General features: G+C 49.7%; 1 protein-coding gene across 1 annotated transcript in view; it reads right to left on the bottom strand.

The window, feature by feature from the left end:
• Positions 1-2,996: 2,996 nt before the first annotated feature.
• SLC24A3 (solute carrier family 24 member 3) overlaps positions 2,997-15,920 on the bottom strand; it is a 318,425-nt gene continuing 305,501 nt past the window's right edge. Inside the window, exons 16-17 of the mRNA XM_087818590.1 lie at positions 6,927-6,992; positions 2,997-3,274 (exon numbers count right to left, since the gene is read on the bottom strand). Coding sequence (XP_087674716.1) covers positions 3,125-3,274; positions 6,927-6,992 — 216 coding nt within the window. The 3' untranslated portion in view covers positions 2,997-3,124. The remainder of the gene's footprint in view (positions 3,275-6,926; positions 6,993-15,920) is intronic.

Genomic DNA, 15,920 nt, shown 5'->3' with positions numbered 1-15,920 from the left:
ATCCCCAGAAAAAGGAAATGTTCTGGAGGTACCTCCTTGTGGGATCAACTAGGAGGTGCTCAGGAGGTGCGAGCTCCAGTGTGTGCCTCCCCTGGTTTAGAGTCACAGAGATATCCCCCTTGCACATGAGACAGGCTGGGGAATTTACCGAAACCAGCACATCCCAGAAAATTGCTGAGAGGGTTTCTCTGGAGATACTTCCAGGTTTGGGATATTGTCAAGAAGTTCTTCCCTCAAGCCCATCTCAAGCCCTCCCAAATGAATCCCAGCACAGTGGGAACAGTGCAAACAGCAACATCAGCAGTTTTGCATCCCTGGATGGCCAGCTCCTTTAGAACCACATTCTCATTCAGCAACTCAAGACACAATCCACACATGGCTGAGATCTGAGCAGAAACAGGTTAAATACTCAGTTCAGAAAGGAAACTTCCGCAGTGCCTCGGTCAGCAAACACTGTGTCTGAAACATGGAAGCTACCTCATTCCAGAATTTTGTCTCCGAAAAATATAGCATAAAATTATGGTTTCTAAAGATTTCACAGCAAATATGTTTTTTAAAAATCAAACTTCAGATCAAATGTCTTTGATTAGGTAAAACCAATTAAGTAAAACCAATTAAGACTAGTATAACAAAATATTTCATATAAAAGGATCTTATGCTTTGTAAGCACCAATCAGCATAATGAAAATTTCCTGTCCAATGTCCACAGTATATTTATAAAATGCACAAATAAGGTAGTAAAGCATTGTTAGATTTAAACACTCAAAACAAAGCTAAGTACCTAGTATTTTTCCATCACCTGGGAATACATCTTTAATTACAGTTAAATAGAAGTTGGTGCTGTGAATTAGTAGATATTTTTCTTCTAGTTCCTGAAAATAAATTAATGTTGACTTTCCACCTGACTTGTTCACTCATCTGGGTCCACTTTCAGATCTGGGTAATTCTTTCTTAAGAGTCATGCAGGACAAGAACTGGGTTTCCACAATCGAAAACTAGTAAAATCAAAGAGGATGGTGACCTTGAGCACTGATGAAGGTCATCAGTACTGGCATGCTCTTCCTCTCATGTCCAGCTGAAAGAAAGATTCCTAACGTAATGTCACGTGTATTCAACGGGACAACAGGCCAAAGGCTGTTCAAGGTTTAGAGGGGACCGGTGATTTCCCACTTCCTACTTGTAATCCACCAGACATTTACCAGCTTTCCACGTGACCCCACCCAGAAACAGAAGGGCAAATACCCCACCCCACGGTGACTGCAATCTTTTCCCCTGGCACGCACACTCCTCAAAGTCAAACAGGCAACGCTCTGGAATCCGAGGAGAAAGCACTGTGCACTGCTCAAGGAAGGATACAGAACAGAGAAGTTTATTTTACACTATCCGTCCAAGAAAACAATCGCCATAAACCAGTGCAAAATGTGCGACAGAATCAATAAGTGTGTCTTAGCTCTGAGAGCCCAAATTGGTGATTTCCTCTCCCGGTCCTCCATCAGGCAGGTGCCCCATTGGCTAATGTTTGCCTCGTTTCTCACCCTCGACAGAGACATTCAACCAATTTGTAGCAGGTTATTTTTACAATTCATACCAGAATGTGTACAAGGGACAGGGAAAACCATACCGAATGAATTATAAGTGATCAGTGCTTAAAGTAAATATAGGGGGAGCACGGGCAAGAATCCACAGTTTCAATAAATACAAGTGTAACAAGCATGGGTGGGTCTCAACTGGTGGAATTAGACTGCATAATAATTCAGCGTCATACAAAATCTAGCAGGGCTGTTGAGCAGTGATTGGCAACAATCTTCACAATAACTTATGCCCTTGAGCTTGTCTGCATTTAACACATTCTGTGGTTTCAAAGATGTCAGTTCTGATTTCTCCTTCCCTTGCCATCCCTCCAGGAAGGGACGGGTGGAGCTGGGGCAGCTTGGCCGTGGTGTCCTGGAGGAAGGACGCTGGCCCAAGAGCCAGCTTTCAGGGTCCAGTGTACTCAGTACCAAGTGGCAAATTGGGACTTTATTGACGATGTCTGTGCAAAGTGCGCTTCTCTCCATTTTCCAAGAAACCAGTGTCTGTAATTCCTGCACAAAAAGCAGTGGTGGCCTCTGGGTCACTCCCTGTCACCCCAAAGGTCAAGCAACGAGAGCACATCTCAAGGACTCACGGGTTGGGAAGCTTCTGCTGCTGACTGCCTGGCACCTCGCGGATGGATGTTTAGCCAGGGACCCTCGACAAAGGCCTCAGGCAGGCTAGAACTATTGCTTGAGAGACTAGAAAGAACCTAGTGACAAAGTGAAGGTGATAATGAACATGTGGGAAGCTCTCTTCTTCCTTGGAAAAACCTCGTGACCCCCCTAGGTAACACCTATAGGACTGTGGGGGCACCCTTGGGTATGAAATGCCATGCGTCTGTTTCTGGTGGCCCGGCTCAGCTGTTCCTCTAATAATCACTAGATCCATGCATGCTCCAACATGCTTGGGGTCTGATCCCAAGACGCGGCGGGGACAACCTGTGGATCATCCATTAATCCAGAGCCCAGCGGAAAAAGATGTAAGAGAAGCTCTCGACCTCTGCAAGAAGGGAGTAGAAGGGAGAACCCCGCAAAGCGAAATCACCCCCCCAAGCCCAGTAACCTAGGAATCACCTGAAAACACAACAAAATCCCAAGCAGTCCCTATAATCAATGTACCCTCTCCTCCTCGCCATCTCTTTGACAGTCTCAGGTCATAAATTAGGTTAGTCTTCCATCCAATAACTTAAAAGAGGAGGCGGGATTGTAATAAGTTTTGCCTGGCTTGGGCCAGTTAGCAGCCAGTTTTTCTAGAATCTCAGTCGCTGTTCAAAATGGAGCCTGAAAATTCACGTGGATATTGAAAAGTCTTCACGCGGAGGAGGCAGGAAGGGGTGGGCGAGAAGGGCTGGGCGGCGGGTAGGACTCGAGGGGGAGGAGCGGGGGGGGGGGGGGCGGGAGAGCCTGGGCCACTGAGGCAGGAGCAGAGGCCTGTGGACAGCAAGGGAGAGACGGAAGCCCGGCCCTGGGGGCCCCTGTGACTCGGGGTGCGGCCGGGTCTTGTATTGCACAGAAGAGAAGGAACTGAGCCTCGGCGGGCGCCCGGTGGATCAGTGTTCCCCGCACATGGGCAAGTTCACGAAGGTGAACACGTTGAACTCCGTCATGATGGAGAAGCACAGGAACACGCCGTACAGGAACAGGCAGCCACACCCGAGCTTCCTGTCCAGCTGCCACTTGTTCAGGTGGACGCCAAACACCTGCAACACACAGAGGGGGCAGGAGGCAGCAGCCGGGGGGCGCCGGGCAGGGCGCCCATGCTCTCTGGGCCCCCAAAGGCCATCTTGCGGAGCGTGGACGTAAGAGCATCACAATCGAGAAGAGAAGACAGGACCTGCCGGCTGCGGGAACATCACTTTAAAGAGTCATGGGGGGGATAATAAATATAGTCACAGCAGCCCCCACTCCTCCCCTGGATGCCAGCCCTGCACCGCTCTGTGCTGGCGTCACCTGCTCTGACACTTCGCCCTCTTGTCCCAAGCAGGCCCCAGCTCTCCCTGAGGATACCATCCCCCAGGTGGTGGCTGCATCTCGCCAAGTCCCTGTGCCTGGAGGCCAGGAAGGTGTCCCCCTTGCTCCTCACTGAAGCTTTTATACCCTTTTCCTTCTTTCCTTCCAAAAAGCACCAGGCTTGGAATCTAAAGTCTCCTGACGGTCACACTCTACCTTCCCAGTTGCAGCCACCCCTGGGCGCTCCTGACATTCCCCAGAGCCCCAAGTCCCTGCTCCCTGCCGCTCCTGCCACCAGCACTCCTGTTGTCCTTTGAGTGACTTAACTCTCCACCTAGACGATCTTCCCAGTACCAGTTCTCCACCCATTTCAGCCCCTCACTCCTACACCACACCCCTGACCTGTGCTATACCTGCTAGCCACACGTGGCCACCCACATTTAAATGTAACTCAGAGAAGATCAGAAACTGAGTTCCTCAGCTGCACTAGTCACATTTCAAGTGTTTCATGTCCACAGGCCAGTGGCTACTGTCCAGAGCACACACAGGACATCCCCAGCACTGTGGAAAGTTCTGTTGGACAGGCCGGCAACCTAGAGCTTGTCAAACACCCCACTTTCTGCCGGTAACCTTCTGTCTTTCCTGCTTGCTCCATTCTGGTACCCCAATTCCTACAACTCTGCGGACCCCACGACCCAGAATTCACTGAAACCATCACCGTCCCACTGCGCTTCACCTGCCGTGCACCCCTTTCCCCCCTTGCCCCGCTAAGCTCCTCCAGCAATCGCTGCGGTCACTCCTGGCATCCACCTCCATTCCTTGGCCTCTCTGTAGCTTTGTGGTCCTTGCCGGCTGAGCCACAGCCCTTCGCTTCAAGCCAAGCTTCCATCTCCTCCACGCTGCTTCCTCGCAGCGGCCCCAGGCTGGAGGAAAAATGTTGGCCAGGCCGATGGGACTCACTTTAAATTTAAGACCACAGACCTTAAGTGGTCCATTAGCACCTGGGGCAATCATCCCACATTTCCTAGCCCACCATCTCTCCCGTTCTTAGGTGGCTATTTCAGGCCTCTCCTCTCTCTTCAAACCCCCAACACTCCCTTCTCTACTCTCTCAGCTCAAAGCCTCGTTCCCATTTCACAGAACTCCCCCCACATCCACCTGTCCACTTCTCTCCTGTTAATGAGGACCCACCGTCCACAGTCCTGTCCATGGCCCTGTCCACAGCCCACTCCTCATACTGCTTAAGGACATGGTTCCAGCAATTGCTTTTCTTTTCCTTCCTTCCTTCCTTCCTTCCTTCCTTCCTTCCTTCCTTCCTTCCTTCCTTCCTTCCTTCCTTCCTTCCTTCCTTCCTCCCTCCCTCCCTCCCTCCCTCCCTCCCTCCCTCTTCGTTTCTTTCTGTTAATCCTCACGCGAGGATATTTTCCATTGATTTTTAAAGTGAGTGGAAGGTAGGGGGGAGGGAGAGAAAGAAACAAAAGAGAGAGAAACATCGATGTGAAAGAGGCACATCAATTGGTTGCCTCCTGCACGCACCCAGACCAGGGCTGGAGGTCCAACCTGCGTGCCCCTGACCGGCAACCGAACCCGCCACCCGCGGGTGCACAGGCCGACACTCTAACCACAGAGAGACTCCAGCCGGGGCAGGTGCCCCCCTTCCTCTCCATGCCCCACCCGCCCTGGATTATTCCAATTGGCATACAAAAATGCCGCTCTCGCTCATCTACACGTTTCTGGATTTCCATTTCTCTCCTTTCCCCACAGCAAGATAACTCGAAAAGCTTGTAAATGCCAGCTGCCTCCAACTTTTCCCTGTTAACCCATCCTTCTTAGCCTTCTGCACGTGGCCCTGTCCAGAGCCCCGATGGCCTGCACTCGAACCCCAGTGGCCAGCAGTCGGGACTCCTTCCTCTTCCTCGACAACAGATCGCTCCCCCTCGCGGCACCTTCTCCACGCGGCCTGCGGTTGCCACACTCCTCTGGTTTTCCTCTCCCCCCTCTCAGTGCTCTTTCTCTATTTCTTTCGGGGTTTTATTCTCATCGGCCTGGTTTAGATCTTCGGCCCCTCTCTTTTCTGTCTGTGCCCGCTCCCTTGATGACCTCACCCAACTGCATGGCTTTAAATACCATCTACTCTCTGGTGTCTTCAGCTTGGACATTTCTCCTGAACTCAGACTCATCTCGCCAGGGGCTTCCTTGACCTCCCCCATTGGAGGTCAAACAGGCACCGCAAACTTAAGATGCTTGAAGCTGCTCTTGTTCCCCAACCCTACTTCTCCCAGTCTTTCCCCAGCCCATTCCGAAGCCCAGCTGGGGGTTAGCCAGGTCTCCTCTAGACCGTACAACTACGGCACAGCACGAGAAGCCCTGCGCTCAGAGCATTCGCTCAGGCAGGCGGCGTGTTCCTCCACCACCGGGTGTCGGCTTCTCTATTTCACTGTACGGTGGAGCTGATACTAGTGACCACCTCACGGGGCTGTGGTGAGCTCTGAATGGGAAAATGTATGCAGAATATGAAGCACAGGGCGTGGCTATTACAAGTATCATGACCCTAAGTCATAGGCCTGAAGAACCTCTAAACCACAAAAGAATAAATCATATTGATTCTCACTTTTGTGTAAGGAAGTATTTGCGCTGGTAAAACCTTGACATTTGACTCCCATCTTGACCCCGTACATTACCTCTCCTGCTTCCTGCCCGCCCTACTGAATTCCCCTTCTCTAGCATATGTGTGTCAACATGCTAGGTATAATTCAGTCCATATTTCTTTGCAAATTGCAGGAAAAACATATTGTCTCTCAATGTTTAATGTGAAAATTCAACAGCACGCTTGTATATTAGTGGATACTTCATGTGGGTCAGTCTATATGTTGGTGCCAATTTGTTTTCACTCTAGTGTCAGTTGAGTTGGGATATTAAATTATACAAAGGGATGTAATGGCCAAGATTGTAGAACGGCATAAAAGTGAACTGTGAATAAAATATATTCTTAGTTGCAGATTATTGGGCAAATCCATGGATTTATGAAGATGTTTAGTAACCTGGAACAAGTAATTGAAATCTACCATTCTGTGACTAATTTTACAGAACAAGTGAGATCTCCCCTTTGTTTTTGATAAAATGATTTGTGTTTGACATGAGACAGGGCCATGCTTCCGAGAGGAGGCTGCCTCCTTTCAATAAGAGAGAGAGAGGGGGGTTTCTAGTGGGTTGCTAGGATCCACTTCTAGAAGAAACAGTTACTAAGGAGATGGAACATCTGGAGGCCGATTGTCCTGATCCACCAGGAGGCCCAGCCCATCTGGTGTCCAAACAAACTCTGTGGCCAAAGAACCCCAGGGAATGGGGGTGGGGGAGAGAAAACACCGGAGCTCAAAAGTGAGGAGAGGGCTGCAAACCTACTGTGACAAAGACGGAGGCCAGGAGCAGGCCCACGGAGTAGATTAGTCCCCTGCTGTTCAGCCGAATCTGTAACAAAAAGATGAAACAGAATTAGTTTTCCAAAGAGGCCTGTGCTCAGTGTGCGGCACTCAAGCACCTCTGAGTGAGTCCAATTTTCTCCTTCAGGAGGGGAAACACGAGGCGGCCTCTGCAGCTTATGGTGGGAATGCACACGTTTCTAAAACACCCAGAGCACGTCCGGGCCTGGTCCACGCTCAGCCAGTCCCACGCTTCCCTCCAGGGCTGGTGGCTGCTGGACTGCCCCAGGCCACTTGAAGCCTCCGTGTGTGTTGCCTGATTCTTGTTGCCCACGAGGCCTCCCCGTGGACCTCACCTCCAGGGAGTTTCCTAAGTTTCACAACAAGGGTGATGGGAGCAATGTTTTCTAAAGTATTACTAAAGCTTTTATCTCTTTTGCATTAAACCATCTGTGACCTCCACACTAACTTGATATGAAGAGGGGGGTGAGGGGTGCTATCACGAGCAAGCAAAGAGGGAAGTCAACATTCCGATCCTGATGTATATTAAAGAGTTTTGTTCGGTTTATGTTTTCACAGCAATGCAATAGGGCTCACAGCCAAACTTTGAAGAGCCTGAAAGAAACAATTTTTGGAATTCTTAAGGAGCCATGCTGTCCAATAGAATTCCCTGCAAAGACGGAAATGTCCTACATCTGTGCTGTCCCAGGGAGCAGCCGTCAGGAACCTGTGGCTGTTGAGCTCTTGAAAGGGGGCTCATGCAACAGAAGTACAAAACTTTTAAATTTACCTTTAATAAATTTAAATTTCCACTTAAAGAGCCACATGGGATTAGTGGCTGCAGTGTTGGGCAGAGCTGGTAAAGGGCCAACCTGGCCGACAAAGATCACACAGCGTTCCTTCCGTGGCGTGGAGAGGACGCCCTTTCTGCTTTGCCCTAGGTCAGGAGGCGTGCCTTAGAGCAGCCGTGCTGAGGGTGCTCCCTGGGCCAGCAGCAGCAGCCCCTGGGGGCTGGTTAGAAATCAGGGTCTCAGGCCCCAGCTGACCTCCTGTATCAGAAACTACAGGGTTGGGGCCCATCGATCTGCATTTTAACAAACCTTCCGGGGGCTTAAGAACCAATGACTTAAGGAAAGTACTAAGGTTAAATTTGCTTCTGGGGATGGGACTTGGATAGTCAGTTTTCACCAGTTCTCTTGAGAAGTCTTATGTGTATCCAGGTTTGGGGACCACAGCCCCCCCAGTGTACACTGTCCTGCTGGGAGTCAAAGGCTATCTGTGTTCACAGAAAGAAAAACGAGGCAGGTTGATCATTTAGATTAGAGAACAAGGTGATGATTATTAGAAGGAGCGGTTTGGGGGTCTTTCGGACAAAGTTCAAGCAAGGTACCTTGTCCCACCCTTCCGCCAGTTCGCCCAGGGGTGTAGGTATGGGAACAGGGGGTGTCTCCATAAGTGGGTTTGCTTGGTTCATTTTCTGGTGATGGACACCGTGTGCCCTAAACAGCCCACCCGTTCTGTGCAGACCCGGGAGCATAACATCTCCCTAAGCAATGTTCGCAGAGTGGGCATGGATGGACTCTCTCCCTGCCTGCAATCTGTGAGCTAAGCATGTGCTCGGCCCCACCCACCAAATGCCTTCCTAAGAACAAAGGACTCAAATCTTATCTCCGTGGCACTAGACCAGTGGGCTGACCCAGTGAATTCAGTGTGGGGAGTAGGAAATCAGCCACCCCAGCCCAGCTGGTAGCCGAACTTCCTGCAGCCCCTCAGCCTGGCTGCGGATAGAGTTTCCTCCTCTCATCAGCTGTGTTGGAATAAAGAGGCTAAGAACCAGGAGCACATCACAGATGCTGGTGCTGGAAGGGATTCTTTGCACCAAAGCATTCTGTCCACACTGGCTGACAATCCCACACGTGCCCTGGCCTGTGCCAAAGGTGGGGGTGGGCTCCTCAGAGCAAGACGGTGGCCCCATGTGGAGTGAGGAACAGCCCACTAGCACTGTCCTCAGTCACATGGCCCTTGGGTCAACTCTGAAAATGAACACACACTCAGAAACCCTTCTGAGCTCTTAATTTTAACGCTGCGAGAATTCTTCTAAGAATGGGGTCGATGCATTCCCAGCCCATCCCGTCCCCTGGGCTCCAGGATGGAATCCTTGTCAGCAACAGGAGTTGAGTAAAATGATTTTCTTCCCTTAAGAAACCAAGAGCCAGTGAGAGCAACACTGCAAGCAGGAAAATTCTCTGGCGAAGCTTTTTCGAAATGGACCACGTTCAAGCACGGCTCCTGATCTTGATTTTTTCTACACTCACATGGAGTCTCACATAAAGAACAGTGCTGCTAAAACTAGAAACGTGGCTCTAGAGACTAAACACAACCACCTTCTGTGCGGTTTCTAAGTATTTTCCACCTTTTCGTGGCAGCTTCCTTCGGTTCTGGGCTGCTACATGTGCCCAGGGGTGTACTGTTTGTCACTCTAAATAGAGACCTGAGCTCTCGAGGCCTGTATTGATTCCTTGCTGTCTGACTCCCACAATTAGGAATTAGGGCTCCTTCAGCTGCCTCTGGTCCAACTCGAAAGCTTCCCAGCCACTGGAAGCAATCAATGGTTTGGGGCAGGAGCTGGCAAGCTATGACCCACGGGCCAAATCTGGCCCATCGCTGGTTTTTATCAATAAACTTTTATTGGCACTCAGCTCATTCATTTATATACTGCTACAGCTGCTTTCAGGCTATAATGGCAGACTGGAGGAGTTGGACAGGGACTGTATGGCCCATGGCCCACAGGGCTGAAAATATTTCCCCTGTCCCTTTCTGGAAAACGTCTGCCAACCCCTGGTTCAGGGTGTGGGCTCCAGCCCCAGCTCCTGGTTCCTGGATCCCTGCTCAGCCACTCATTTGCTATATCATCATGGACAGGTGAGGACTGGACTTTCCCAAGCCTCAGTTTTCTAATGTGTAAAATGGGGGTAACACAGTTCCCGCCTCATGGGGAGGTTGGAGGATTAACTAAGTCAATCGGGTTGGGCTTGGGCCGAATCTGGTGTAGATTCTCGGTGAGCGTGGGCCGCCGTTCTGCACCCAGTCAGGAACTGCGTGGGGCCACTTCCCTGGGACCCCTGGCTGCTCCTTTGTGTAGATGACAGACACGAGAAGGGTGGGGACCATGTCTGACTTTACCCTCTATCTGGCACAGGGCCGAACACAGACCACGTGCTTAGTATGTCATTGATAAATGGATTACGACTGCTCTCAAAGTGGCATTTTGAACGTGGTTTACATACGGGCCATCATTTCTGTGGGCAGCGTGGACGGGTCAGAGAGAGGCTGGCAGAGAGGCCCTGGATGCCACTCCCGATGATACTCCAGAAGCAATGCGATCCTTGCCCAACATTCCCTGTCCCCTGTCCCCACTGTTTTATGAGTGTGAATAGCTTATTATTTTTACTCAACATTTTATTATGAAAATTTTCGATCATTCAATAAAATTCAAAGATACCATCTCATTTTTTAATGAACTGCATCTCATTTTTTAATGAACTACACCAGTACATTTCACTCCTACACACTTCAACCGGCATCTGTTAAGGGTTAAACAGGGTTCAACTATAGGTCATGGGTCTTTTACTTTCGGACGCAATTTCCATATGGTGAACTTCACAAATCATAATTTCACCATTCAATGTGTTATGAGAAATGCACACACCTATGTCACCCAGACTGCAGCCGTGACTTACAGCACTTCCCCCACCCCCTGAAAGGTCTCTTGCGCCCACTGTGTCACCCAGGGGCAATCACTGCTCTAAGCATCTCTGCCACAGGCCAGTTTATTCTGCCCTAGAAACTTCATATGAATGGAACCCTACAGTGTGCACTCGTTCATGCAAGGATTCTCTTCAAGAGCCCTTCACGTTTTTCATGACGGCAATAGCTCATTTCTTGTCATACAACATAAATATACCGTTTTTTAAAATTCTCCAGTTGATGGACATCTGGGCTGCTTCCAGCTTTGGGCTATCAGCAAGTATTGACTTTCTAATTCACAAACAAAATGAAAAGAGACCTACAATGGCCCCTTTTTACCAACGGGAGAACTATTAACGAAAAGAGTAAGGACAGCCAGGGACTCTGCTGCGACCTCCGAGGCTGTCTCTCTTACCCTCGAATCCTAGGGGGCACCCAGAGCCTCTCCAGACTGCAGTTCACCTTTCCCACTCAGCACACGCCCGTCTCCCTGCCGGGGCCCTCTGTCTAGTCAGATGGGACACACACACCTCCTTCCCACCTCTACCCAGCCCATCTCTCCCAAAGTCCTTCCACCTTTTTAAAGCTGGGCCCTTTTTGGCCTTATCACCCATCCGAAGGTGATCTTGGTCACATCCTTTGCCTGGGTCACCTTTTTACCTCCCAGCTAGTCCCCATGCACAGGGCAGACGCCTGGGTCCTAAGATTTTCCTCATGCCACACACCTAACTTCCCCCCTGGCCCTGCACACAGGCTTCAATGAGCATCTGCAGGTGATGCTGGGCATGCTCGTGTGTGTGCCCGCCTTGGAGGCAGTGAGGCAGGGTGGCAAGGGGCAGAAGTGGAGAGCTGGGTGGGGAGACTGCCCATGGTGAGTAGTGGCTTTAAGCTGATTTTTTTCAAGCAACAAAGTGAGAGGGAAACCCCCATTTTTTAAAAATTGAGGAATAATTTGCATACAGTAAAATGCAGAGATTTTCACTCATCAAGTGTACTACTGGATAAGTTCTGACAAATACATGTATCCACGTAGTCCGCATCTCAGTGAGAATATAAAACATTTCCATCACTCAATAACTTTCCCCGATGGCAACAAATCTGACTCAACCCCCTCAAATACTAGTTTCTTGGGTGTGGGAAGCCAGACAACATCTCTGGACTACCTTTGGAAAAGACTTTGAGTTCCAATCATGCATGGTATTGATCTAAGCAATTATTTCCCTGCTTCCAGCCTCCCAAATGCAAAGCCCATGGAGCACAAATGCAGAAAATCTCCATGGCAATGCCCACTGGAGAGCATGCAAGGCGTAACTGGATTGTTGGACCACAGCATTTAACATTGTTTTCATTTCTTGCCTTTGAAAATATGCATTTCATTCTCCAATTCCCTCTTGGCAGGCGTGGTGGAGGAACAGAAGGCTGGCTGGTTCCAAAGTCGACAGGAATTTAGCCCGCGATGTATGTATATTTTTCACAGGCTACATACAGAAACCCATTCATACCTAGTTCCATGTGTGTATGTGGTTCATAAACTGAATCCTACAGAGTCTGGGGATCTCAAACCCCCAGCCTCAAAGATTCTGACTTTCCTATGTTACAGCTTAAAATCTCCCTATGGTTTGAGGTCTGTTCTACCCAACCAGTGAATTCTTTTAGGAAGAATAAGAAGCCCCTGGGTTCTTGCTGATTAATTTATAACTTGGAACACATGCTGCGTGTCACTTTGCACTTTCAGATCTGGGTAATCTGAACATTTGTGTGGGCGTAGGTTCCAAATGCATGTGTCTAGCCTTGATTTACGCTGTAGAATATCACTGGGTGGGAATCTCTTTCCTTGAACAGCTGAATGAGGTAAGACAGTGAATAAGCCTACAGAAAAGAAGCACTTTAATGGCAGCTGGTGGCCAAGTCCTTGCCTCCCCAGAGCTCTCTCACAAGCACAGGTTGTGTGAACAAAAGGGGAACTTAGTAGACCCCATGAGCTCAGGGGAGCCACATGGCAGGCTGGACAAGCTCAGTGGCCAAAAGTGACCACACAGGATGGTCTGATCATAAACTCCAGACTGGACAGGCCATGGCTGGTAGTCAGGTCCCAGGCTTATAGTCGCGTCCCTGTCTTTACCTTAAGTGAGCCCTGTCCACTGTTTTTATGCATCTAGGATATCTTACCTCTGAAATGTCAGAGTAGCTTTCTTTTCCAGACCCCTCAAAGGCACACCTGCAGGCACCAGAGCACAAGGCCACCTGAGCAGGAGACCACGGAGCCCTTCATTATCACCTTGTTCCCAGCACACCTTCTCTACGGGCTGTAACGGGTGAATGTTAGCGATCTGCACCCACCACTGTAAAAGTATGTTTCTCCACTTCGCTTTTTCTCCAACCCTAGAGACAGACTTCCCTGCTTTGCTTTCTCCCGCCTCCTTAATCTACCACCAGTGGATTTCATGTACCTTCCTTCTGTTTTCTCCTTTGATTCTAAATGTATACAATGGGCTGCAAAGCCGCCGGTCTCTGAGCATTTTCCCAACCCACTGAGCTCTTGCTACTTGGCATGTCCTCAAAATTTTGGCTCAAATAAATTCTTAAAATTTTTCTTTAGGTTTGGACCTTTCATTGACAGGTGCACTGAATTCTAGTAGCGGCTCTGTGAGGTAAGTAGCGTGGGTTTTGTTTTCCTATGTAAAGATGAGATAGCTGAGCCTCAAAGAAGTTAACCATTTAGCCAAGGTAAGATTCAGGTCCCCAATTCCAATGTGTGTGTGTGTGTGTCCCCTCATCTCCAAGCACCAGATGGGTGTCCTACCATTTAACTCAATTCCAACACTATTTACCTGCAGACAGTGTCAGGTCCCACAAGTTAAGGCTCAGTCCTACAAGGCTGTACCTGACACCCACTCCCCAACCCCCACTTTAGACACCAATTGTAAGTCCAGGTTGTCACCTGTGTCTCAGGAAGTCACTGGTTCAAAGAGGTTAAGAGACACGTGGAGCAGACCCTTCTGAGGCTCGGAGCCAATCTGGATCATTTGGTCAACTCACAGATGTATGAAAAAGAAACATATAGTAATGAAACTAGGCTACTGAGTTTTGGGGTGGTTTGTTACACAGCACTGTGGCAGCAACAGCTAACTGATACAACTACCCTAGTCCAGGTCACTATATTTTCTCTCTCCTGCCAGTGCCTCATAGGTGGTCATGCTCCTGTCAGTCCTGTCTGGCTCCAACCCCTTCTCCATGTGGCAGTCAGAATCTTCTTTCTTAAAGACATACAGTGAAAGGCGCCATTCCCTCTCCAATACCCTTTAGTCTTTCCGTTATCGTGGCTCACAGTGTCCTTTACCACATGAGTTTTCCCTAGTTTTGTTCCTGCCACTTCCCACTGCCCACACCTTACCCCCAGCCACAGGAGCTGCCCTTGGGTATGAAGCCTTCTCATGGTTTCGTCCTTTAACTGGCTGTTCTTTCTGCTTGGAAAAAATCCCCTCCCTCTCTTCACCTGCTTGGCTCCGGAAATCTTAGATGCTCAGAAGTGTCTCTTCCTCGCAAGCATTCCAGGTCCCCTAACCCCTGCCACAAAATGCCACACACTGTCACGGTTCCTGCACCAGCCCTTGGGAGGACACACATCACACTTTGCTCTGGATTGTCTGCACAGCTGTCTCCTTGCAGGGGCTGTAGTTCCATGAGCACAGAAAGATGTCTGTCCTGCTCGTGGCAGCAGCTCCAATAACTGTTACCGGCTTAGCACACAGTAGGTGTTCAATTAATGTTTAATCAGAGAAAGAAGGAACTGGGCAGAAAGCTCAGGGTGAGGCTGTTTCTGGTCTCCTTTTCTGTTTTACTTTTGTGGATTCTTGAGTCTGGTGGGCTCTCACTTGGAGAGGCTTTCCCTGTTATTTCTTTTGCATTTCTGAGTTGGAGCTCAGAAATCTGCGTTCTGCTCTGGCTTCCTGGAGCCTGCCTGGCAACTTTCTGAGTTCTGCTGAGCATCGCCAACAGAAGCTCATCGCCAAAATGGGGCAAAAGTGCTCATTTTCCAAACTCTGACTTTAAGAAATATTTTTATTTCTTACACTTAAATAGCTAGCTGGCTCCCGAGAAAGCCACAAGGGCTAAGAAATGTCAAAATCTGCAGAACTGCATTCATTCCTTGCTTTCAAATGCAGAAAACAGCTGTCTGGATGGTAATTATCCAGTAATTATGACGTGGAAATCCCATCTAGTGAAGATGGAAAAATCGTTTCAGAATTGTCAGCAGGTCCCTCATGAGGGCAGGAGAGGCCACTAAACCCACACAAGAGCCTGCTCAGCTCTGCTGTCAGAGATGCAGATGGATAGCAGGGGTGGCAGCCCCACTAAACGGAAGGCTCTCCCAAGTGTCCTGGAAATGAACCCCTCTCCCAGGAAAAGTTTGGAGGTGCAGAAGAGGAAAGAAAAATGCTTGGGGCAAACAAGCCCCTGAGTTTGCTTTCCCAGGAACCTGGAACTGTTTCTCCAGGCAACTCTGCATCTTGGCACCAGGTGACACAGTGACGCTCCCAAATGCCACTGGGCACGGGGGACCGGCCCTAGAGGGCCCGAGGAGAGCCAGGGAGAGACCCAGGAACTGTATAAACAGGTAGTCCTCATGGAAGAATCCAGAACATTCCTCCAATCTTCAGTCAGAGGTGCACTGTAGACACATCACATGTCATGGCCTAGAGCAGTGAGGATTTTAGCTGCCACAGTGTCTGGGGGGCTTTTTAGAACAGGAACCTGGGGGTCAGGAGGTCCCTTCTCTTCCAGGTCTCTCTTTGTCTCCACGAAGTTGAAGAGCTCATTGTAGCCTTAATGAACACACCCTAGCCTCTCTTCTAGCAAAGATTCAAACTCAGGATGGTTCTGCCACAGTGACAACCCTCAGCTCCTGTGCCCCCAGCCGGGCATGGTGGCCGCTGTGGCACGATTTCCATTTGGTAATAATACCCTCCCCCTTTGGTCTCTGGGGCCTGGGGAGAGAAGCAGATCTCACTGTCTTCTCTCTGCCTTTTTCTGGCTGTGTGATTTAAGCTTTCTCGGCCCTGGTCTCCTGACCTGCACAAGGGGACTTGGAACAGCACTGCAGCTAGGGGGCCACCTGTGAGCCCTGCCTGCCTCGCCCAGCCCACCTCACCTCCGCATTCGCGCAGCTCTGGCCTCCCTTCTGCTCTCAGACACCGTCCCCCTCAGTGTCTTTCCACTTGCAGTCCCC

The sequence above is a fragment of the Miniopterus natalensis genome, chromosome 7 (genome assembly GCF_054644295.1).
Source record: "Miniopterus natalensis isolate mMinNat1 chromosome 7, mMinNat1.hap1, whole genome shotgun sequence".
Lineage (NCBI taxonomy): Eukaryota > Metazoa > Chordata > Mammalia > Chiroptera > Miniopteridae > Miniopterus > Miniopterus natalensis.
This window is presented reverse-complemented; position numbering and strand designations above follow the sequence as displayed.